Source organism: Palaemon carinicauda, chromosome 18 (genome assembly GCF_036898095.1).
Source record: "Palaemon carinicauda isolate YSFRI2023 chromosome 18, ASM3689809v2, whole genome shotgun sequence".
Lineage (NCBI taxonomy): Eukaryota > Metazoa > Arthropoda > Malacostraca > Decapoda > Palaemonidae > Palaemon > Palaemon carinicauda.
In genome coordinates this window covers 63,094,080-63,118,471 of record NC_090742.1, presented here as the reverse complement: position 1 = coordinate 63,118,471, position 24,392 = coordinate 63,094,080, and the positions used below count along the sequence as shown (strand labels likewise).

General features: G+C 38.8%; 1 protein-coding gene across 3 annotated transcripts in view; it reads right to left on the bottom strand.

The window, feature by feature from the left end:
* Positions 1-823: 823 nt before the first annotated feature.
* The window catches only part of Polr2C (RNA polymerase III subunit RpII33), a 38,617-nt gene continuing 15,048 nt past the window's right edge, over positions 824-24,392 (bottom strand). Inside the window, exons 2-6 of one of the 3 annotated variants that reach the window (XR_011047223.1) lie at positions 24,035-24,206; positions 23,444-23,624; positions 22,908-23,114; positions 1,778-2,011; positions 824-1,453 (exon numbers count right to left, since the gene is read on the bottom strand). Coding sequence is in view for 2 of the 3 variants with exons in the window: in XM_068392447.1 (XP_068248548.1) it covers positions 1,830-2,011; positions 22,908-23,114; positions 23,444-23,624; positions 24,035-24,206 (742 nt within the window). In the remaining variant the exon portion in view is untranslated. Of the gene's footprint in view, positions 2,012-21,214; positions 21,412-22,907; positions 23,115-23,443; positions 23,625-24,034; positions 24,207-24,392 lie in introns of all 3 variants that reach the window. The other 2 variants (XM_068392448.1, XM_068392447.1) reach the window with 2 other exon arrangements.

Genomic DNA, 24,392 nt, shown 5'->3' with positions numbered 1-24,392 from the left:
TAACTTTGTAACCAATCATTCTCTGTGTGGCCTTTACCTTTTCTGTCGCACATGATTTAGATGTACCATTTTTTCAAGTCATTGACTACGTATAAGAAGTCTTAATATTTGCAATCTTGGGGGAAATGATTGAATGACTCTCGCATTAATTCACCACATAGCTACCTTTGTCCATTTGGAGTTCAATTTTTTTTGCCCTTTTATATAGTTTATTTACTGGTAATAAGCATATAGTTATGTTTAATTCATTCTTATTCTTTTGACATGTAGACAACTGAGCTCTCAGTGAGAGCTTCCTTCTCTCAATTTACAATATAGCAACTTCTTGCATCACCATATACGAGAATAGAACTGCATTATTCTGTAGTGTCCACTGACAAATTTCAACTTCTGCGTTGTCCATGACTGTCATCCATTCCCACCAGTGTTAATGTAACAGTCGGGAGAATACGATAATTTTATTCTCATTTAATCCTATTTTTCTTGTAGTACTGTAGTGCTGTTCTCTTTATTGGTAAATAACTCCACGTATTCAATTTGTGATTGGAATTGTGCTGTTTTAGATGTGATTGGATCTGGTTGATCTTAGCTCAACTCATTTCTTTTCTTTATGAGAGGCCCCTTCCATTTAGATCTCAATTTCATGCCCGTAGTCAGGTGGACTGCTCTTTGTGACACATCCTGAGATGCTGATTAAATCTGTGATCTGTTTTGGATCTCAAACCAGCTTACTTAGATACTTCTAGTACCCAGAAATTTGTGTCAATGACTATACTTTAACGTAACTTCCCTAACCCCTTAAGTGTTAGAAAAAAGACATTGTACAAAAGAGTAATTTATTTCAAGCCTTGAATCTGTAACAACCTCAGCATATGAATAACTGAAAGGATTATATTGAACAGGAAAATTTTAAACCTTTTGCCACAAAGAACATTATTTTCAGTATTTTACTGTTGAATTCCTAAAGGGATCTATAATTATACTTAATATAATTATCTTCATACATCACAACTACATGATACATTGTGAATACATTACAGTTTTACTTTTCTGAAGACTAATTACTTTTGATTATAGAATAAAAAGTTCCATTCAATCACGCCTCATTTACAGTTTTCCATATTGTTGTCTTTTAGAACTGGGGCTAAAATAGAATCCCTTAAACCTAATGATGATCAAAAGAATAGCTTGATGAAAAATTGGAATCTGTAATCATTACCGTTACAGGTTTCCATATACTACTAATCACAGTAATGAAAGTTACACAGTTCAAACTAAAAATGTAATATCTTTAGACAAGTGTAAATGTTGATGACATTTTTTGAACTCTCAAGGTAGTTTTACAAACATCCCATTACCCAGAATGGAACAGTATCAAGAAAATATTTTCAACCATCTTTTGAAATCCAAATAAATTTCATGATACAGTGCTTTCATGTAAGGGGAGGTGAAACTATCTAATGCAGTGGTTCCCAACCTGGGGGAAATTTCCCCCTGGGGGGAAATTTGAAGCTTCCAGGGGGAAATAATTGCACTAACTACTAAAACAAGCGGAAAATGTCCACATAGTACGTGCGGCAATTTGTTGTTAGCCATTCAATTGTGATATGATCATATCAGTTCTCAAAGACATGATATTCAGGGGGAGAATTGGAGTGTCATGCCCATTTCTGAGGCAGGCGAGTGGGCATGAGGGCTGGGCGGGGCATGAAGGGGGAAATCTGGATGGTTGAACTGGCTGGAGGGGGGAAATGACAGAAAAAAGGTTGGGAACCACTGATCTAATGACAACAATGAAATGAATAATGGTAATCAGTAGGGAAAAGCATTTAGTTTATAGCCAATGCATCGGATTGCGCTTCCATACTAAGTTGGTTTTGAAGATCTGAGAGTTTCTTCTTCAAAGCAGCAATCCCCATCATGACTATATTCTCAGGTTTCAAAGCTCCCGAAGATTCTACGTTGAAGTAATATTTATTTGGCCTACCTGTAGGGTCAAATTCAGCTTGATCTGGAAAATAAATGACGATTTTTAATGAATGAAGTCCAAAATAAGTACTGTAAGCAAGCTCAGAATTAACAAAAGGGATTTTGACAAAGGAAAAATCTATTTCTGGGGGAGATACCTGTGACGCCCGGTGAAAAGGGTCCTTCCTTACACTTTTCTGATATAAATACTTCCAAATATACCAGAGAAAGTTAAAGTATGGAATGCAGAGGTTACTACCCTCGCGCGAGTACCCAGTGGGCGTCGTGTATAAAGCAGGGGCGTGTGAAAACCACTATTCACAGGCTGTATTAACAAATAAAATTTTCATGCCACAAACATAACATCATAAACAGTACTAATGGGCTGCTATTTTTCTTTGCAGGAACTGTTAGATACAGTATATTCTAGAACTTTCTTGGTTAAACCTCAAACGTGACTGTTCCACGCAATATATCAAAAGTAACTATGTAAAAGTATTGTGCAATTAGACTTTTGAATGCAGCAGTTACGTAAGTATTCATTTCTGTTTAATTGTTCTTATTGCAGTAATGTAGGTTGTTGAAATGATTTCCAAGAATCCCTCAGGTTTTTAATTTTTACCATCAAATACAGTACTACCCTAACTTGAATTAGAAATCCAAACTGAACCCTCAATGAAGCTCTTAGTTTTTTTTTTTTGAAAACTCAAATGTAGTTAATCTTGGAAAAAAATTAAATACTGAAAGTCGTAATGATAAAGGAAAAATATTTACTTTATATCATAATGCTTCCAAATATAGAATTCAATTTTTGAAAAACTGGATTAATTTCTTCCTTCCACAAATTAACAAAGCTAAGTTTATAAGTTATGTCAATCCTTAGATATTTAACTTGTAAGCTCTTGTTGAAAATTGATTTTCAAGTCTTTCTTAAATGTCTTGTTTATTAAATTAATATCTAAGCAGTAAACTCTCCAAGATAAAAACCTAATACTAAGAATTCTTACAGCTGAAAATGACAGAACCACAAGTCTTATGATCCCCTCACAATTTACTTGCATAAAAACGCAAGAGTAATATGTATAGACCTATAGAAGCATAAGTATCACAGCACATCTTAGTTCCTGACTATACAAACTTGAGTCCTTTAATAGGAGTATGATTTCAAGGTAGCTGGGATGCGGTTGTTAAAATCTTTTAATAAGATGTCTGTAGTTACTGACAGGGGGTGGGGAAGGCCCTCACCCCCACAGCACACTTAGTAGCCACTTTGACCTTTCCCTAAGACTTGAGGGATGGAGGAGTTGGGAAGTAAAATTTACATCGACTCTTAATTTTTATAGTTAGGAAAAATAAAATTACAGGAAAAATAAAATTACAGGTACTTTAAACATGTTGATTTGCTCCTACACATACTATACAAACCCTCGTCCTCTAATAGGAGACTTATCTAAAGGAGGGAGAGTCCCTATAATTAAGGGGGTTTGTATGAAATGCTGGGATACCCAACCACTTAGACCTAGTGAATTGCGAAAGTGTTGTCTCCTATCCACTTACCACAATCCAGTAAGAAATTTAGGTGATGGGCTAGGTTACTGTCCGAAGACAGTCAGCCAGCGAAGAAACCTAATATACAAGACATTTGAAAAGTGTGGTTAATAAAAAGTAATGGGTTCGTCTACCTTGATTCCACCCTCTCCCTCGTAAGGCAGATGGGGAAGATACTTTTACATTTACTCGTACAGAAAAACTGCTTGGTACGATTCTGTAAATAACAGCACAACCGTGCCAACTCTCAGTTAAACTTATGTTGCAACTGCTACTTCAGACAAGATGCTTCTTGTCCCACGAAGGAGGTAGGTTTCCTACACAACCTACTGAACAGCTACCCAAAGTCCCAGTGAAAAGATACCCAAAGACTTGCGGACATATACACCCGCATATAGTAGCCAGTGAAGGTTGTCTGTCGGTTCCAGATTCCAGCCTTCAACAATTGAAAGGTTCAACTTGACAACTAGCGTAGATCCAATCCCTCTGACTTCGTGAGGGTGAGGTTGGGTGGTCTCATTCTCATCTGACCTCCAGCCAAAGAAAAATAAGCTCTTCCGATAGTTTTTCTTAAGAGATTATTGGTTGCCTCCTTAAAGGAGGAAATAGATAAAGATTCTAACCTAAGATCCTGAATGATGGGGTTCTATGTCTTCCCCACAATATCTAGAACAAGGGATAAATAAACCTTATTTAATCCCTCAGTATGATACGAGATGCCATAGAGCTCTCTTACACGTTTTGGTAGAGCTGGAGCCAGGAGGAAAATGGCCTTGAGTGAGATTTAAATTCCTGTCTGAAGCAAGTCTTATTGGTTCGTAGAGAGCTTGTCAGAGTGACTTCCAAACCAGAGAAACATCCCACAATGGTGGTCAAGTTCCTTCAGAGAACAGGACTGTTCAAGGCTCCAAGTCAGTATCGAAAGTTCCCATGAAGAGGAAAGATCCAAGCCCTTAAGCTTGAAGACTTGCCTCAAGGCTGAGCAGTGGACTTATACTGCTGAGACTAAGAGGAGCCTTTCATGGTGAAGGTAAATTATAAAATCTGCTATCAGCTGTTGAAAAGAACCCCACCTACAGTTGATAGACGTTGGCATTGGACCTACCGAGATATCCAGACATCTCTTGGGCCTCATGAAAAGCCTTTCGCTGGGAGGACATGCAGGATAGTCTCCATTTTCTGAAGAGACAGGGGGTAAACACATTGTAGTACCTGCATGCTGGGTTGGCAGAGAAGGTTAAGCCACAGGGCCAATTTTCTTGGTGCCTTTGCTAAGTGTCAGCAGGTCTGGGTACAATTTGGCGTGAGGCCACTTAAGAGCCACTAACATCCTTTAGCGTTTCTGCCGGGTCCAAACTAGTGAGCAAATACCGGGAGATGCTTGTTCTGGTTTAAGAGGTGAATAGCTCGATTGACAGGGAATCCTGCAAGGTAAAAAGGCTCTTCATGACTTGAAAAGGAAGGGATCACTCTGAACCCATGACTTGTTCCTGACAACAGAGTTTGTTGGCAACTACGTTCTTTCTGCTAAAAATAAATCGTGCTGACAGGTGCACTGTCCATTGCCCAATAGCATGCCTACTTTCCCATTGGATTAATACCCAGATGAGGTCTGATTCTTGAGGTGCGCTCCTTTCCTTCTTTTGACACGCACACCTCAAAAGAAAAGCATTTCCGGAGGAGGAGACTCCAAGGAGATGCCTATGAAGAGGTTCACATAGTCCAACCACGAGGCTAGGCCATTCTGAATGCTTTGCTTCACCAGAACAGGATGGCAAGGGTGATTGCGGGTAACCGATCACTAAAGAGATCTCTTGAGAAGTAACCCATACAGAACTAACTACTCTAGATATGTGAGATGACCTAGCAACTGTTGCCATTGGTGAATTGGCAATGCTAACTGTGAAAGAAAAGGCTGTGCGACTCTTCAGTGGTGATTCTGTTGTCTGATGTTAATATCTTTATTGACATCTTATTGATCAGCATAACTAAATACTCCATATTCTGCTGTGGTGTAAAGTCTACCAGCTAGACCACCAGCATGAATTCGTTTATCCTTATTGCAGCCTGCATGGTGTTTGGTGTCTCCACATGAGCTGTTCAGGCATCGATTGTGGCTACGTCTGATGTGTCCCTCTGAAGAAGTCTCATCTTGTTCTGACCGTACATCCTGGGGGAGTAGACTGTTTCCATTCAGGTCCTAACCTGCACGACAACCTGATGGTTGGACTGGTCTCCTCTTTTTTTATACCTTTATCGTGGTCGATGTTGAAGGGGAAAAGGTGGGGAGTTCTTCAAATCCCTAGCCTTCCAACCTATCATGGAATCAATTGAGAAATGGCCATCTCGGCAAAATAAGCCTATGAGTGTGGCTAAGCAGTGTTCTATCTAAGAACAATTTCTCGTGGATCAACTGTGTGTCTAACTTTGAAATTAAGTGAGCATGACATATGCTCTACTGCTACATTTGTGAATGACAACCTCGGGGAATGTGATCCTGAGGACCATTTCTCATAAGAGGGAGGGTGTGAAAACACACTCTGTATCTAAATCATCCTTTCTAGAATGCAAAGTTTGTGGAAAACCAACGTGTGAAGAATTAGAACACGTGGATGTAGCGCGTAGTGACCTATCACGTGAAGATGTAGTGTGTGAAGTCCTAGCTAATGGGGAATTATCTCTGGAAGACCTGGTGCATGAGCCTTGTTTGTGCTGGCATGATGGGCGTGAAGCCTTTATGCACGCAGAATCCGACAGACAATACAGTACTGTACTGTGAATGTGAAGTCCTCCTTTGGGAACACCGATCGTGTTAATCTATTGTGCATGAAGATTTGACACATGGGTACACAGCATGTGATTTCCTAGGACCCTTAACTGAATTCTAACGATACAGCAACTGAGTTTGTATACAAGTAAACCTAACTAGTCTGGAACTGGCACATGAAGAGGATTCTGCTTGTGACGAACTTTCAACTGGGGATTATAGGCGTTAAGAGCTAACTGATAAATAGGGAGTGCATGGATGATCTTGTGTATGAATGTGCACCTGGTGAATGACAGTGATAATCGTGCAGGGAAAACAAAGGTGACGAAGGTCTCACATGATATTCCTCTCTGAAGGACGATTGTTTTCGTATTCTATGTATGAATCTAAGAGGGTCGCTGTCCATAGAAGGGGGAGTTTTCCTATCGCCTTCTATAGGAGAGCTGACATCATCACTAGGAGGTTTCTAAACTATTTCGTGCTTAAGTGAAGGGGGACTCTGAGTAGTGGGGGGGGGGCGTGTTCCTCCACCTGTCAGTAACCACTGACAATGCATTCCAGCTACGCTGAAATCCTCCTCCTATTAAAGGACAATTTGTATATGTGTAGGAACAAATTACTTTAGGTGAATTTCTTCATCTAATCTTCATGATACATAGGTAATATGTCACCTACTGTACTGTATTATGATACAATATCACTACAAAATCAATAAAATACGAGAAGAATATTTATGATTGAGAGTATTGAATACTGTACAACACTAAAGTACAGTATGTACAAAAATCTAATGAAATTCATCAATAGTTTACTGCACCCTTGGAGTCAATCTCTAACCTAAGCTAATCTTTTACCATTTCTACTGTAGTACTACAAAACAGTGCAGTCTGTGCAAACTGCTTCAAATATTAAAGTCCTAAAGTTTTTTTTTCAGTTATTGTGAGCAAAATGTTTAAACATGATATAGAAAGACTGCTAAACATATTTATATAATACACATACAATTAAGTGTTTTAGTACACAGCATACAGCAGTTTATTAAAACATTTGTCACGCCACGGCATATTGAATGCATGAACTTTGTCAATAAAACTAATGGATAGAAAATAGAGCATTAGAATTCCCAGTATGGGAAAAAGCAGAATGGATTAATGTATGTACAATGAAATCTACAAGGTAAATATGGAGAGGATGGTATGACATCAGCGAGATAAAACATTCAAAAGCCTTAAAATTTATAATGCTGTGTCAAGTTACCAATGCCTTAATGCCACATATCTACATCTCCAATAAGTGCAGCTCACTTTGTTCACAGTGAAGTAATGCCACAGACTACTTAAGGATACTTATGCCCTACTAATACAGTACTATCGTGTCTCTCAAGCTTTACAGAAGAAAAAGATGGGACTCTTAACTTTATGAGAATCATATCGACAAATTGACAGTCCAAAATGACAAATTCGTGATAATTTGTATTTTTCCTAACTATACAAACCTTAGCTATTTAATAGGGGTATTACTTTCGGCATAGCTGAAATGACCAGCCATTAATTTTTAACGAGGGTTTACTACCCACACCGCTAGTTACCGGGGGTAGGGGAGGGTCTCAGAAGTTTGTCTCAGTGTTGAAGAAGGGTTGACACCGAGTCTGCTAGGATTAACCAGTCGTCCAGATAAAGGAGGAGACGGATGCCAATCCTGTGTGCCCAAGATGATACTAGGGTGAACACTAGTGAAGACTTGTGGTACTGTGGAAAGACCGAAGCACAGCACCTTGAACTGGTATTTTCTGTTGTCCAGGCTGAATCTTAAGTACTTCCTTGAAGACAGATGGACTGGGATCTGGAAGTACGCATCCTTTAGGTCCAGTGTGCACATGAAGTCTTGCGGTCTTACTGCTAGTATGACCGTGTCTGACGTCTCCATGCTGAACCGAGTGTCTTTGACAAACTTGTTCAGAGCTGAGAGGTCAATGACTGGTCTCCAGCCTCCAGACGCCTTCTTTACAAGAAAGAGTCGACTGAAGAAGCCTGAGGATCCGTCGAGGACCTCTTGGAGAGCGCCCTTCTTCAACAGGGTCTGGACTTCTGCCCGAAGGGTTTGCCCCCCTTGCCGATCCCATGGCAAAGGAGATTGATGACACTGGATTCGTCGTCAGGGGAGGTAGAGATGTTATGAACGGGACGCGATATCCTAGACTGATCACCGAGATTGTCCAGGAATTGGCCCCGAGTTGCTTCCACCTGTTTGAGCAATATTTTAGACATCCCCCACTGGTGGAAATGCAGGGTGACTGCCTATCCTAGCGTTTGCGGCCTTGGCTGCTCCCTCTAGGATTTTTGCCTCCCCTGGAGGACTTTTTGCCTTTCCTTTCTTTGACAGGAAAGGGCTTAGACACCATCGTCTTCACTGCAGTTGTCACTGTAGTGATCTTGGCTGGACGGGACTACTGTGGTGCTGGAGGCTTATAGGGCTTGGATGTTAAAGCCCTATGAAGGAGGGAGTCTTGATGAGACTTCTTCCATCGCTCAGCGGCATGTTCCACATCCTTAGGCTCGAAAAGAACAGACCCCTCCATGGAGGAATGTCTTAGCCTATTGATCTCGGCGCTAGGGACCTTCTGATGGAATCTCGACGTTTCAGGATGGTATTTGCCCACAAGTTTGAGACTTGGTGGGCCAGAAACTCGATCGTGCGAGTACCTGAGAGAAGGAAGGTCTCCATAGCTTTCCTGGTACGTAACTTGGAGAAATCCTCAGAGCGTATCAGGATACCTAAGGACCCCAACCAGATATCGAGCCACGAGGTAGTTTGCGTAGCACACTTCGCAACCTTCTCCTGATTGAGGATCTCGGCTGCCGAGAACGAGACCTGCCGGTTGGAGAGTATCTCAAGAGGGACTCGCCTGGTTAGCTCTTCCAATGAGTGGTGAAGTGGAAGAGCTACACAAGGCTCCTCTAGGATCTCGAAGTACCTCCTCTGCTGTACGCGAGGAGGTGGGAGGAGCTTGTTGGTGGTGCCGGAACGGTTGGAGGAGGACATCTCGGAGAGCTGTTGTGAGATCTTGTCCCTGGTACTCTTTACCCCTTGAGACCAGGGCAGGGCTGCACTGGTCTTAAAGGGCTTTTGAGTACCAAAGACGCGGTCTAAGACCGTGTCTTTGCCCTCTCGAGGAGGGATCTCTGGGTCGGAAAACCCGTTGAGAGCCCTCATTAGAGTCAGAACTTGCCAAAATGCGTCCTCTGACTCTTGCTGGTCTCCTCCTGTTGTAGGACTTGCAGCAAAGTCTCCTTCTATCCCCGAAGGCTGTTCTTGGGAAGAGTCGCGGACATTCCCTGAGTGGCTAGTTGGCTAGTCCTAGTGGAGGACTTTGGCAAATGTTTTGGAGTCACTAGATTTCTTCCTGGGAAGGATGTAAGACTCCAACATTGACGAGGGTGGCATGTTCCTTCCAATCCTTGACTGCATGGAACTCTCGGCGCGAAGAGAGGTTTCCTCCATCGGTGCGATGGGGGAAAGTTTCTCGGCGCGGAGAGGTTTCCTCCATCGGTGCGATGGGGGAAAGACTCTCCTCGCGTAATTCCCTAGGAGACGGGAAATATTCGTCCGAATGCGAAGGAGAGGCAGTCTGAGGAATAGAAGGAACTTTCCTCGAAGGGCTACGTGGAGTCAGTTTCGTCCTTGGGGAAGTGACCGCGTCTAGAACTCCTCTTTTTCTCTTCAAAGGGGTAGAGGAAGCCATGGTTCCATGTCCCAATTCAGAGAGGACAGGCATGAAAGCCTGAGTTATGGCTCTGATCATGGCACCGAACCAGAGCTGTTGGCTGACGACGAACTGTCAGACATACCCCTTGAAGGGAAAAGGATTGAAGGACCCCTGGGAGGAGTCACTGTAATTGGTGGGTTCGCCTGTGGTAGCTTTGGAATCCTAAACCCCTCTGGAAGTTTTCCTTCTCCCACAATGCGCGGTGGTATGCGCTTGCGGGGAGAGCAATGAGGCGATGGCGGCTTACCAGACGTTGTTCTTTGGGATGCGTAGGCTCACGTGTGGGAGACTGGTGGCGCGCGCAGGAGAATCACGAAGAGCGCGGAAGAGTGTTTGCGTGCATCTGTTACAGCCGTAAGACGCACGCGCAGGAGAAACTCCCCTAGCGCGCGGGCGCGCAGTAGAAACATGCAGAGCGTGCGGGAGAGTGTTGGCGTGCATCCGTAGGAGAGGATTGACGACCGTCCGCATGACGCGCGCGCATATCCTTGTGGATGCGCGCGGGAGAAAGCTGACGCATTGGTAAGGGGTGGCGCGTGGGTGAAGGCAGCATGGCTGACTTGTCAGTAGTCCTGCTATCAGGAGAAAGTTGGCGCGCAGGTTCTACCTGGCGAGTAAGATGGTGCGGAGCATGTCGCGCAGGAGAGTAAGATGTAGGATGTGTATGTGCACGTGCAGGAGAATGTTGGCGCACAGGAGATCGATGGCTATCAGGTAATTTACGTGCAGGAGAACGTTGGCGCAGAGGTGGGCGCAGGCGCATAGGAGATCGTTGGCGCGTAAGCAGTGCGCGTGGGTGCATGAGGGTGTGCATGGCGCGTGGTGGAGCTATGCTCTTGTTGGAGCCTATGCGCATGTTGGCGCATACGCTCTTGATGTTAGGGTTAGAAGGAAGATCAGTGCGTAGTGATGGGGCCTGACGAGCTACTAAAGAGCGCTTGTCAGGTTTCGTGGGCACGTAGGTTGTTGGCACGCAATAGCACGTTCAGTTGGAGCCTTGTTAGGCTCATGCAGGAACGGCGACGGCAGGTCTGTTGGGTGGAAGGTCGACGTGTCCTTTAAAAGGACGACCTTCCACCAAAGGAGATCGTGAACGATCTGCAGAGAGGTCCAGGACCAATGCAGGTGCAGTGACGATTGAATGGTCTAGAGGCTCCTCTGCGGGGAACTGCATAGAAGACGTTGAATCAAAGAGGAGCCTCCTCACCGCAGATGAAGGAAGGACTCTGTGGCAAAGAGGAAGGCAAGCCTTCCGACAGAAGCGCCCTCTGGGGCCCGTTGGATCAGCAAGCTGACCTTTAGCAGACCTCTAGAGAGGAGTCTCTGTAAGTGAACTCCCCCGAGAGAGAGAAACACTAGCAGGAGAGACTGATGATGGACTTAGTTTCTCCCTCGTAGGTTGATCAGGAATGGGAGAAACTAAGCCGTCGGCTACCGTATTCTGGAGTGGAAGAGGAGATGGGTGAAACCGCATTGGATACCTCTGACACCACAACGTCGACAAGAGACAGAGGATCAACCTCTGACGGTGACGACGATTGCTTGACAGCAGCACCCAATCGGATGTAAAACAAAACCTCCTTGGAGGGCGAACTCGTAAGTTCCAAGGAGGACCAAAGCTGAAACAGAGAGGTTAGTGACATGTCCTCCTCCGGGGGGAGAGGTGGAGCTGCTTCACTAGGGGAAGCAACGTCATCTCTCAAGACCCGAGGTTGGTTAACAATAAATCGGTCTACGCTACCACTCGACGGTCTCTCGAAAGAGACCGACCGAGTGGGAGCTTCGGAGGAGGTTTGGGCAACGGAAGAAGAGGCCTTGGGTTTTTCTCCCTTCGAAGTAACCTTCGAAGGAGAAATATCCCACCTGGAGTACTTCTTCAGTCGTCGCAAAAACCTCTCCTACTGGGAGGTAGACCACTCCCTACACTTGTTGATACTATCACACTGTTGGCGGCCCCTACAAGGACAAAGGGCGTGAGGATCAGTCTCGACCGTCGACATGAATGTTCCACAGGGGCGGTCGGGAAAACCAGGCCAGATGCGCATGATCGCAGAGGCCAACTTTACATACACAGAAAGTAGAAAAAGAAAGAACAAGAGCAATTAAATGGCTGCCAATACGATGGCGAGGATGAGAGCGGACACGTCCGACCACCATCCGAGCCGAGAGCAAAGTAAGCTCAAGCACAGGTGTGAAGAGGGGGGGAGGGGGTAGCAAGCTACCCTCCCCTACCCCCACTAACTAGCGGTGTGGGTAGTAAACCCTAGTTAAAAATTAATGGCTCGTCATTTCAGCTACGCCGAAAGTAATACCCCTATTAAATAGAGTGGTTTGTATTCCAGTTACGGAACAAATACCTTTTTTCTATCTTGGATAAGGGATGAAAATTTTACCAAGACTTAACACATTTGGAAATCTAGTTGGGAAAAAACACAACTGGACATCTAGTTGGGAAAAGAACAAAGACTGACACGAGTCCAGCTACCGAGATGCTACAAAAAAAATATTAGTACAGTACTGCCTGTACAACATCTGTACTTTCCTCTAAGTGGGACAGTTTAGACATGATTTAAAGCAAATTACTGATGATGTATTTTGCAGCGTATTCCCAAAAACATTTCATAACACACACAATGCAAAAAAAATAAATGTTTGAACAACTTGCCAGAGTTCTTACATATCACTCTCAATTTGGATAAAAAAAATCGGAAGAAAATTAGGTACGCGCAAAATGATTGAAGACTTATGATGTTAAATAAACACAAACATCTAATTGGCTAATGCAATACCGTGGGCTTGTCAGGGTAATTGAACCTCAGGTGACTAAGCACAAGATCTTGCCTCACAAACTCCTAATTGCATAGGCATCTGTTAACCCAAGCTATCAGGAGGAATCTGATTACGTTCTAATATGAAATACGTTCCACATTACATGCTGACAAGTGTTATGCAACCAACCTTAGTTAAAAAGACTCAAATAAGATTGTAATAAGATTGTTCAATAACATTTAGGAATATTTGGAAGGTTGCCACCTATGGTTGCCCTTGATCTTTCTCATTTCTTATATTTCTCTTTTCTAGAACAACTATCATCAAAAGACATATTTATCAATCCAATATGCTGATCAAATTCTCACCCCTTTTTTTACCTAAAATTTAACATATGGACCAATTCTTGAGGAGAATAAATTTTACTTGACATAAAGAAATTACTTTAGCCCTCCAAAAAGCAGAACATTTTCTGCAAATATTCTTTGCAAATTCCAGTTTATGTCCATTTACTTTAAAGAAAATGTGACCAAAGATTTATAAAATAATATACTGTTGCCATGTTTACAGTTACAAAACTAGTTATTGACACAATAAAAATACAGTACAGCAAAAATAAAATACCAAAATTATTCATTTACCATCAGAGAATGAGAGATCCAGTTGTAGACTAACGGAAATAAAGGGAATTGTCAGATAGAGTGTCAATTACCTCATTAATTATGCCACATTAACTAACAACTGTAGTATCACGAAGCCAGTTGGCAGTCTTGTAAACTAAGGGTTCCCATTTGTGTCAACAAATTCAAGTTAATCACCAAAATAATCACATTATAAAGAAAGTCATAGTCCATATATAATTAAATGTAAAATCATTACTAAAGTTAAAATAATTAACCTTCTCATGTTTCCTACCACATGAAGCAATAGTTGCTTGGAACATGTCTTATAATTCTTATTACTAAAAATTGTCTTAACTTTTAAGTTCATGCACAGAAGTTTACCAAAACCGATTAGATCACTAAAATAAACCAAAATACATCATTATTCTCTGTTGGACTCAAAACTTTTCAAAATTAAATTAAAAGACTTTGCATTGTACACCAACAAAAATGTTTAGAAAAAATTCAGCTTCAGTAAAAAGTTTCAAAGCTATAAATAAAATAGATATTTGTGGTCTCTCTCACAAATACTGTACAAGCGTTAAGTATTGCATCACATTCACTTATCTTCTAAGGGGGATTTCAGTTATCCAAAATCAGGCTTAAAATTACAAAACATAAACATCTCTCTAATTGGAAATTGTAACTGTACTCTGAATAAAACAAAAAAGCAAAAATCTTCATTCCTTTCAGCGCAAGGGATGATTCCTTAAGCTTCAGTACTTTTTCTTTAGTAGTTGAAATAAAATCAGTTGCATTAAAACAAAGAATGGACTTTTTGAAACAGTTGCTTGATAAAAAAAAATATATATATATACTTTACCTTTCAAACTTGCAGCTTTTAGCACCTTTTACAGAAGAAAAAAGAAAAAGGCTTACAATATTTACAATAAATATGAAAAACAAAAGGTTACTGCACAGTATACCTATAATGTAACAGTTTAAGTCTGCTCTGCTAATGATACAGCAAGATCGATTCCTGGTGTAAAATAATAAAGCAATATAAATATAAGAAAAAACAACTAGTCAAGTCAGGGAGTAGTAACAATATAGGGACGTAAGGACAGGTCTTTTAACCTTTTTACCCCCAAAGGACGTGCTAGTACGTTTCAAAAAACCCATCCCTTTACCCCCATGGACGTACCGGTACGTCCTTGCAAAAAAATGCTGTAAAAAAAATTTTTTTCCATACTTTTTATATTTTTTTGAAAAAATTCAGGCATTTTCCAAGAGAATGAGACCAACCTGACCTCTCTATGACAAAAATTAAGGCTGTTAGAGCAATTTAAAAAAAATATACTGGGAAAAAAATAACCCCTTGGGGGTTAAGGGTTGGAAATTTCCAAAGAGCCCGGGGGTAAAAGGGTTAAGTAGAATTTTTCTGTTGCCTTGTAGATATACTATACTGTGAAGTACACATTGACAAGGCAGTAAGAAAAAGTCTGACAACAGCCAGGATGAAGTAAAAGAAAAATGGGTAGAATACTGGACTAAGACTGGACGTAAAAGTACCCCATGAACAGTCAAAGCAAAAATTTATGTGCAGGAATAAGGCATGCGCTTCTTTATCCAGCAAGGAAATTGGCACAGACAAAGGAAATAAAGCTTCTGTAATGTTAAGACTATGAAATGCAAGAAATAATATAGTGGAAAGGTACAGTATTATGAATGAGAAATTATAAAAATTTGGTATCCAAAGATTGTAAAGTTTACGACAAAAACGGTTAAGAAAGTCAGAAAGGTAGTATAAATGGGAGGAAGTATCTGAACAGTAGGGAATCCCAAGAAATTGGGATATATAAAAAAAGAGAGGTTAAGAAAACTTGTTTCTCATTCAACACAAAACAGAAAAGTCTGACCTTTAAATTTCAATGGGAATGAGCAGTCCTATGAAGTGAATCGGATTTAAAAGTGACCTATATAAAAAAAATTGTACTGTAAGTACTGGAATACTTTCTTCAATATGTGAGAGTATTTATTACTTTTTACAGTAGTACTTGTAAATTGTAAATGCTGTAGTGTAAAATCAATGCCACCATTATTTCCTAAAAAGTTTTGAATTACTACTGTATATTATAAATGTTAGAAAAAAAAAAGTTGAAAACAAGCAAACTAAAGACTTCGCTAATTAAATGTTAATATTTTTCAGCTCTCTTCACAAGAATGAGAAACACAAGTCCTCAAACATTCCTGAAGAAAGGGTAATATAAAACTCCCTCTCCATAAAGGAAATTGTAACCATTTTATATACAAAATTGCATATTTGTACTGTATACACTATCATTATGATGTCCCTAGTAAATAAAATTAAATTCGCGTCTGGATATCACTAGTGCTAGAAAAGGAATGTGGGAAGAAGCGTGGGTGGGGGTGGGGGTAGTCGTAGTGGGGGGCACTGGTTGGATGTGGGGCGGCACCTCGTAGTGTCGGGGGATATTGAGGAAGGAGAAGACTAATTGGTGAGGGACCTCTGGTAGTGGTTCTAACACGCCCCAGTTACTATACTGACACTCTATTAGAGTGAGCGAGCTGGGTTTATTCCTGGCATTCCATGCAACTTTTTTCTTTGGTAAATTTAGCAGTATGTATACCTTAGAAATGGTGCTATAAGGAGCATTTCACGGAGCGACACAGGTCGAGCCCAGAAAAATAATATTAAATTTTACAGGACTTTTAAGTTTTCCAATAATGTAAATTAATTAGCCATGAACAGCATAGTCTTAAACCCCAAACATCTTTGCTTAGTTATAAACCTTAGTATTAAGAAATTTTAGTTTTTGTAATAAATTACAGATAATTCTTATGAATTTTACTGTGAATAATTTATTTGCCCAATATTTTACAGGACTTACTCCACAGAATATGAACTACTTCAACGAAATCCTGTTTGGAACTTCACTTGGACTTTTGAAGATAATCGTCACTTCTGAATTGTCAACCCAATTTCAAATGCTAGTGAAACTACTGGGCACAAATAGCATGGTTGTGATAACTATGCTGAAAATTACCTACAATTTACACTAGAATAATAATATGCCAATTTTAAGAATCTGACTGTTCTAAAAATTTCAATTTGTTTCAATAAACTAGAAGAACTTTTGTGAATTTTTCAATTTTTATCCATATACTAAAGCTGTTATTTTGCTTGTCTTTAACTTAACGAATATCCAGCTATTAGTTACAATAACCTAAGACAAGAAACAAATAATAATAAAACTATTAATGTAAGCCACATCTTTGGTATTAATTCAGTGGCTGCTAAAGCTTAATGCTTCTAAACTGCATTTGAAGTAAAAAGTTATGCTCTTATATATAATTTAATCTAAATAATCTTTATATGATATCAGTAATATAGCATACAGTATTCCTGTTTAATAAATCTTTTGTAACTAGTCTTATGTTCATAATGCTTCTTTAGATGCCCAGTTTAATCGACACTTGCCCGTAAAATTTTAAAAAATTTTCCCATTTACTTTTGCTTTAAACAATATATACCCTTAACAAAGGAACAAAGTCCTCTACTTTAAGTGGTACAAATCCCAGGTTGTCACCCTGGCAAAAATAGCTATCAGTTTCTCTCTCAATCCGGCAATGATCAGACAAGCTCCAAGATCGTATACATAATGCGTCCTAAGATGTCTTTCCGTAGTTTCGTTACAATTATTACTTAAGATGTCTTTCCGTAGTTTTGTTACAATTATTACTTAAGATGTCTTTCCGTAGTTTTGTTACAATTATTACTTAAGATGTCTTTCCGTAGTTTTGTTACAATTATTACTTAAGATGTCTTTCCGTAGTTTTGTTACAATTATTACTTAAGATGTCTCCGTAGTTTTGTTACAATTATTACTTAAGATGTCTTTCCGTAGTTTTGTTACAATTATTACTTAAGATGTCTTTCCGTAGTTTTGTTACAATTATTACCTGGAATATGCACAAGAATTATTTCTGGGAGATCATATTCCGCATTTCCTTGTATCGTCAGGAGCAATACTGTGAATTAATTATCGTCTCTCGGAAGTACTAATGGAAAAATATGTTTAAATGACTAACAAATCGAGTTAACAGTTCTAGCAAGCCAAAGAAGATTACGGTAGATGATTATAGTAAGATGCCGATATTGACATGTTGCGCCCACCTGTAGACAACACACAAGTTCTGCCTTTTTTTAATAGGGATGACATTCACAAGCTCTGGACATGACTCATTCCTTTTGTTTAAACATTGTCATTATAAATAGTTTCATTCAGTAACAGCTCTGAATGTACGCTGGGCTCCAAAGATTCGTAAGCCTTAAACAGCCTCGAAATCTTTACGAACTTTAATTTCTTCTGCCCCGTAAACCCTTGCTTCTACAATTCTTGTCGCTCTATAAGACTAAACTAGATCATGAGCAGAAGACAGAGCAGGTTGTCGTGATCCTAATATCCTAATATCCCTTACTTGTAAGTCCTTCTCACAAGTAATAAAATATCTCATATTGCTTTATGCGATATGTGTGTCAGATTGTATGATTCCCTTAAATTCAGAAACTTGAAACTAATACCGATTGTTTTCATCATGTTTCAGATGAGTCTTCATCATTCACAAGAAAGATCAAAGTCAAACGATGAAAGTGAGGAAGTACCCCCTATGCAATCCTTGCATGACCTTATTGCTACTTTCACCCTAATAAAGGGTTAAAGGGTTAATGAGTTTAAGCACTAAATGTGAACCTGAATTGCTATTATTTGTTTTCATATTATTATTACAAGCTAGGTTATAACCCTAGTTAGAAAAGCAGATGCTATAAGCCTAAGGGCTCCAACTCCAAGCTCACTGTAGAAATTTCTTTGAGTGGAGAAGGACAACCGTTATTTCTCCATTATGGGGTTGTATTTAATGTTCATTTCAAAATCAATCACAATTATCAAATGGATCAATAGTACCATTTATTCTACCACCCCAAAACCTTTTTGGTGCAAGCTAACTAGATTGATCTTGTTATACAGTGATACACAGTTTATTCCAGTTTCATATGTTTTTTAGTATTTATAAACGAGCACAGTTTGTATAATACCAGGGATGATGACAATTGTGACATGCCTACACCTTGTGACAAGTTCAGACATCTTTCAAGAGTAATGAGCTTCACAAGCTTCCATGATTTTCGTAGAAATTTTTCTTTGTAAAAATTTCTAGCAGAAGCTCATGGGCATACCAAGTAGAGGTTCGCTAAACGTTACCTTAAAAATCAATACAGTACAGTACGGTACTTTTAATTACTTTGATAAACAATATGGAGTTCCGTATTTCAAACCGTAATTTAAACGGTTGTCAAATTTGGCTAGAAAAGTAATATCAAAGCTAGAAAAGTAATCTAGCCCAGTTTTTTAACCTTTATCTCGGTGCATTGCTTGTACAGTACAGCACTAAAATTTATCCCTTTCCTTCAATTGTGGCCCACCCCCAACAGTGTGGGAGTTGGCAATATACAGAATTTCAATAACAGAATTTCTTGCCTGATGTTCATATACATGCCCACCCTCCCCATTGATTCCTAGTAGCAAGAGGAGAGAGATAATGCCAACTTCAAAACGGAAAGCTATATTTATCGAGGCAACAACCTGGTCTTCCTACCACTTATTATTATTATTATTATTATTATTACTACTATCCAAGCTACAACCCTAGTTGGAAAAGCAAGATGCTATAAGCCCAGGGGCTCCAACAGGAAAAAATAGCCCAGTGAGGAAAGGAAATAAGATAAATAAATGAAGAGAACAAATTAACAATAAATCATTCTAAAAAAGTAACAACGTCAAAACAGACATGTCGTATACAAACTATTAACAACATCAAAAACAAATATGTCATAAATAAACTATAAAAAGACTCATGTCCGCCTGGTCAACAAAAAAGCATTTGCTCCAACTTTGAACTTTTGAAGTTCTACTGATTCAACTACCCGATTAGGAAGATCACTCCACAACTTGGTAACAGCTGGAATAAAACTTCTAGAGTACTACGTAGTATTGAGCCTCGTGATGGAGAAGGCCTGGCTATTAGAATTAACTGCCTGCCTAGTATTACGAACAGGATAGAATTGTCCAGGGAGATCTGAATGTAAAGGATGGTCAGAGTTATGAAAAATCTTATGCAACGTGCATAATGAACTAATTGAACGACTGTGCCAGGCCTCTCTTCCTTTGTAGTGTTTGACCAGAAATAAAATAGGAAAATTTTATTCTACAGGCAAGTGTAAATTAGACCAAGCTTTTGTTAAAGATGCCATATGAACATCTAGTGAATATAAAAATAAATTCTATCATTAAAATTAAAATTTTAAGCTAGATTATCGAACTGATCACTGTAACAAATATAGTTAAACAAAAGGAAACTTGAAGAATTAAACTTTTTACGTTCATAATGTTTTCAACTGCGCATGTGAGAGATTATATGACTCGGTGCTTTTATTTTGTTAAATACGTGCCGATAATCAATATGTATTTCCCGTGCACTAACCCTATGGCATGTTGCTTCTGATACGGCTGGGTCCGGAGAGCTGAATGGAATTAGTCTAACACTAAGGGAATACAGTAACTGTGTTGACAAAGCAAACTCATTGTTGATGTCAAAACAATCTCTAAATAATGTTAACTACATTGAAAACCTAACAAAATAAACTACCCTTTTATATGTTTCAGATAATGTAAAAAAGAAAGATAACTTTTTAATCTAAAAAAATTTCCCTATTCAAAATATTGTACTGTACAGCACTGTGCTGAAGGTCACACACGAAGCTCCGATATCCCAAAAACAAATGCAAGTTGAGCAAATATTTGAGGGAGATGCCTAGGTAATACAGTGAGCATATTGATCCATCTTAGTAGAAAATTCATGCAAATAAAAAAATGGTTATTGTGAAGAAAGTGTAAAGCGAGCAAGTTTTCTCGGCATCTGCGATCTTTCTGTCAATTAATCTATTGATGTGGTGTGTTACACAATTTTTTTTTTTTTTTTTTTTTCATCATTACAGTTTCCCATATGAAAGACTGATGTCATTAATTCCCAAGCATGTAGCACAAGGTAAGCGATCCTCTTAGAACCCTTTTTACCTGCGTATTCATATGTTTTTCTTTGATAGGACGCACTTCTTCATACACTACATATTTCCATTTAATATAATTTGAAATTACTCTTAAAAAGTGATTTAAAAATAAGAGCAAACTTTCTTTCCACACCATTTGTCACTAGAACTAGCAAGATTATACCAAGTCTTGCAAGATGTTAAAGAACTAAGAAATGTTCTTGCTTGTGTGACACTTTCTTTCAAGACATTAAATCAATACATACCTTGACGATGATATAATTTCGCCACGTACTGAAATTTTCAAAATGGGATAAATACGAAGGATGTTAAGTGTTAATTCTAGTACGGGTACTGGTAATACAAGCACAGCATGCAGTGTCACCTGAAATGGCTTACGGCCTCAGAACTTATTCTGCTGTAAGCAGGCCAATAAGAAAAAAAGGGATAATTCACGAATGTTAATAAACAAAATGTACCAAAAAAGAATGCACATTGCACGTCCATCTCATCTTCATCAACTGACCTCAATGATTGAAGATTGCATTCATCATTAAAGATAGAAAAGAATCAGCAAGATTAAAAAAAAAAGCTTCAGTTTTTGGTACATCATAAAACTCTCACAGCAAGTCCTTGGTTAGCCTTTCACAAGATAAACCTTTTACAGTGATTTGAATTATCTAGTTGATAGCCAAGGCATCTGTCTGAGCCTCCACAGTAAGCTGGTTCTGGATATCTGCCAACTTCTTTTTAAGGACCGCAATGCCCATAAGGACAATGTTCTCGGGCCTAAGGGCCCCAGAAGCCTCAACATTGAAATAAAACTTGTTGGGTTTACCAAGAGGATCGAAGGGAGCTTGAGCTGTACAAGATTAAAAGAAAGAAGGGTTACATCGTACAAACCCTCCACCTGTACAAACAATCTTTTGAATGAAAACTAACACAAGATACTATTTCCCAATACTGTATCAGAAGATATTCAAGACTTGGAGGACAATGAAATGTCATAAAATTACTCAAAATAATTACTACCTGCTGTTTAACAGAAGCAGTCACCCTTAAGAAATAAACTTAATAGTGTAATTATACAGAATTCAACACACAGAAATGACTTTACATAGTATTAGCTAACATAGCTAACAAATCTACCATATAAAGTAAATTATATGACAGCCAGAAATCTTGTACCAACTTAGTCAGGAAGTAACTTATTCCAAATTAATAAACCATGGTTAGAAGTTAGGTTTTGAGTTGCAACTCCCTAACCCTACAATTCACCAAGAAAAAATATTTAAGGGTTCTTCTCACATGACAGTAACAGCCTGATTAGACAAATAATAAAATTAAATAGTTCTACTTCATACTTCCTCTTTAGAGGAAATTTACTCTACCACAGTAAATTATGGATGAAAAGATCTTGCTACACCCAAACATGCAAATTTGGCAGTTATAAACTACTGTACCATATATAGAAAATTAATAACTTATTGAAGATATTGCACATCTGAAAATTTAATGATATAGAACCAATAAACCTGTAAGTAATTCTATATGCAATAGTATTTGAATTCCCTCCATGAAAACTTTCAAATATTACCTAAATGCAGTTGAATTCTAAAAATTTGACTAAATGCACCAGGACAGTATTCTACTTGACAATACTGCATTGTATGAAAGCAAAGGCAACTTCTTTTTTCAACAGGAACAGTCATACTATGGATAAGGATTGGAATTTTTTTCAAATAAAAAATGCATAAACTTCACCCAGCTAAACTAACTGTAACAAACAAACAGAATCCATTCCCGGACTGTACAATAAATTGATGATTGAGTGAGTGAAGATATGAATTACACACCACTTAACTTACTGTAATATTTTTCACCAATAAAACATTAAAAATAAAAAAATAATCTTGCTAATTACTGCATAACAAGAAATTAAGACTAAAAATACATAAATACCGTACAGCACTACAGGGCTCTTAACTGTGAGGTAAAGAATTTAAGATCATCAAAACAACCGATACCCAAAATTACTGAATACATGAGTTTAGCAATTCAAGAACTATGTGGACAGGAGTAGGTTATGAGACTAACTCCTTTAACAACGTACTATACCGGCAATCATGTCGTAAATATAAACTGAAATCCTCAACATGAAGTTGACAGTACATTAATGCATAACTTAAGAACTAAATATAAATTATTATCGTTTATACTATACATAACATAGCAAATACGTAATTGAAAAAAGAAAACTTAAAATTAAAACTGCTACGTTACACTCCAAGACCAAATGTGTTTTGAACCTGAGATATGACTTTCAAAATGAAAATAATCATCATCTACAATACTTACATTGGCTATCATCCAAGGCTGTATATTCACTCTTAGGCCATTCCTCTGGTTTGGGATATAGCGTATGTCTCAAAGAATTGTCCGGATCGTATTCAAATGCCACGCTGGATGTGGGATTCCACTTCGCGTGCTCTTTCCCGAATCCTTTCACAGCATACGCCCTTAGTTTGAGAGACTGACCTTTTCGAAGCTTGACTATGAGAATATCTAAGAGATAAATAAAGAAAATCTAGTACAGAATCTTTAAACATTTTAAAAGCAGGGTAAAAAAGAGATTTTGACGGAGGAAAAATCTATTTCTGGGCGAGAGACCTGTGCCGCCCAGTGATTTTAGCAGTGATGTACCTTAGAAATGATGCTAAAGGAGCATTTCACTGGGCGGCACAGATCGAGCCCAGAAAGGATAATACTGATAAAAATAGCATAAGAGTAATTTCCTACGTTATCAAGAAATAAAACATTGACATTGTGTAAAAAAAAAGACGAATGTCATCCTTGCTCAACATTTTTTATATGGCATTCTTATTTCTACTTACCATCTGATTCACCATATTCGCTAGCCTCATCTTCTCGATGGCGTGACGTAACAGGAATAACACGGCCATCTTCCGACTTTAAATCTGCTGTGGTTACCTGACGTGTGTGATCATCCAAACACTTTACATCCAGAGTGAATAACACTCCACATTCACTACAATAATCTGTGCATGAACATTCCTGAAAAATAAAAATAATTAAGCAAAATGCAAAAACATTGCACATTACGACTAGAGTGCAATATCCTATAATTACGATACAACTATTGTATTCAATATTATCAAACTGTTAACTTTAAGGACCCCAAGTGTATTTTAACATTTAAAAATAATGATGAAGGCTACTGTATTACAGGTATTAGGTTTATATGGTTGAAACATAAAATCCTACTAAATATGTTACAGTAAAATATGTACCGTAGTGTATCGATAAACACTTAAATATCGAAAGAATTTCCAGAAAAGATCCTCTCATTCCAAATGAATTTGCAGCCTTCATCAAAGAATTAAAAGTAGTGGCAATGAAATGGCACAATACAAAATGGAAATCAACCCCACATCTATACAAAGAATTTGATCCATTTAACTCACTCTTGGATACTGCATCTGCTCCACACGTTCATCCGAAGTAAATGGGATAAGGCCTATACGATGGGCAATGAACTCGTCACTCAAGACGGTAGAATTCTCTTCCAACTGAACCCAATCAATAGCAATTGTAGGAGTCTCTGCCATGAATATACGTCGGATGCTGTTTACAACGCTGAAAAATATTACACATAGATAAAAAGGTGTCTCAAAGCAACAAAATAACGATAGCATTTTGTATTTTGGGGATATGGAATACATAGACCCAGGGATGAAGCTGCGGAGGCCATAGTTTGAGTTTTAATGATATCTTATATTGATATTTTTACATAAACACCCTATGATTAGATCAGCATCTTAT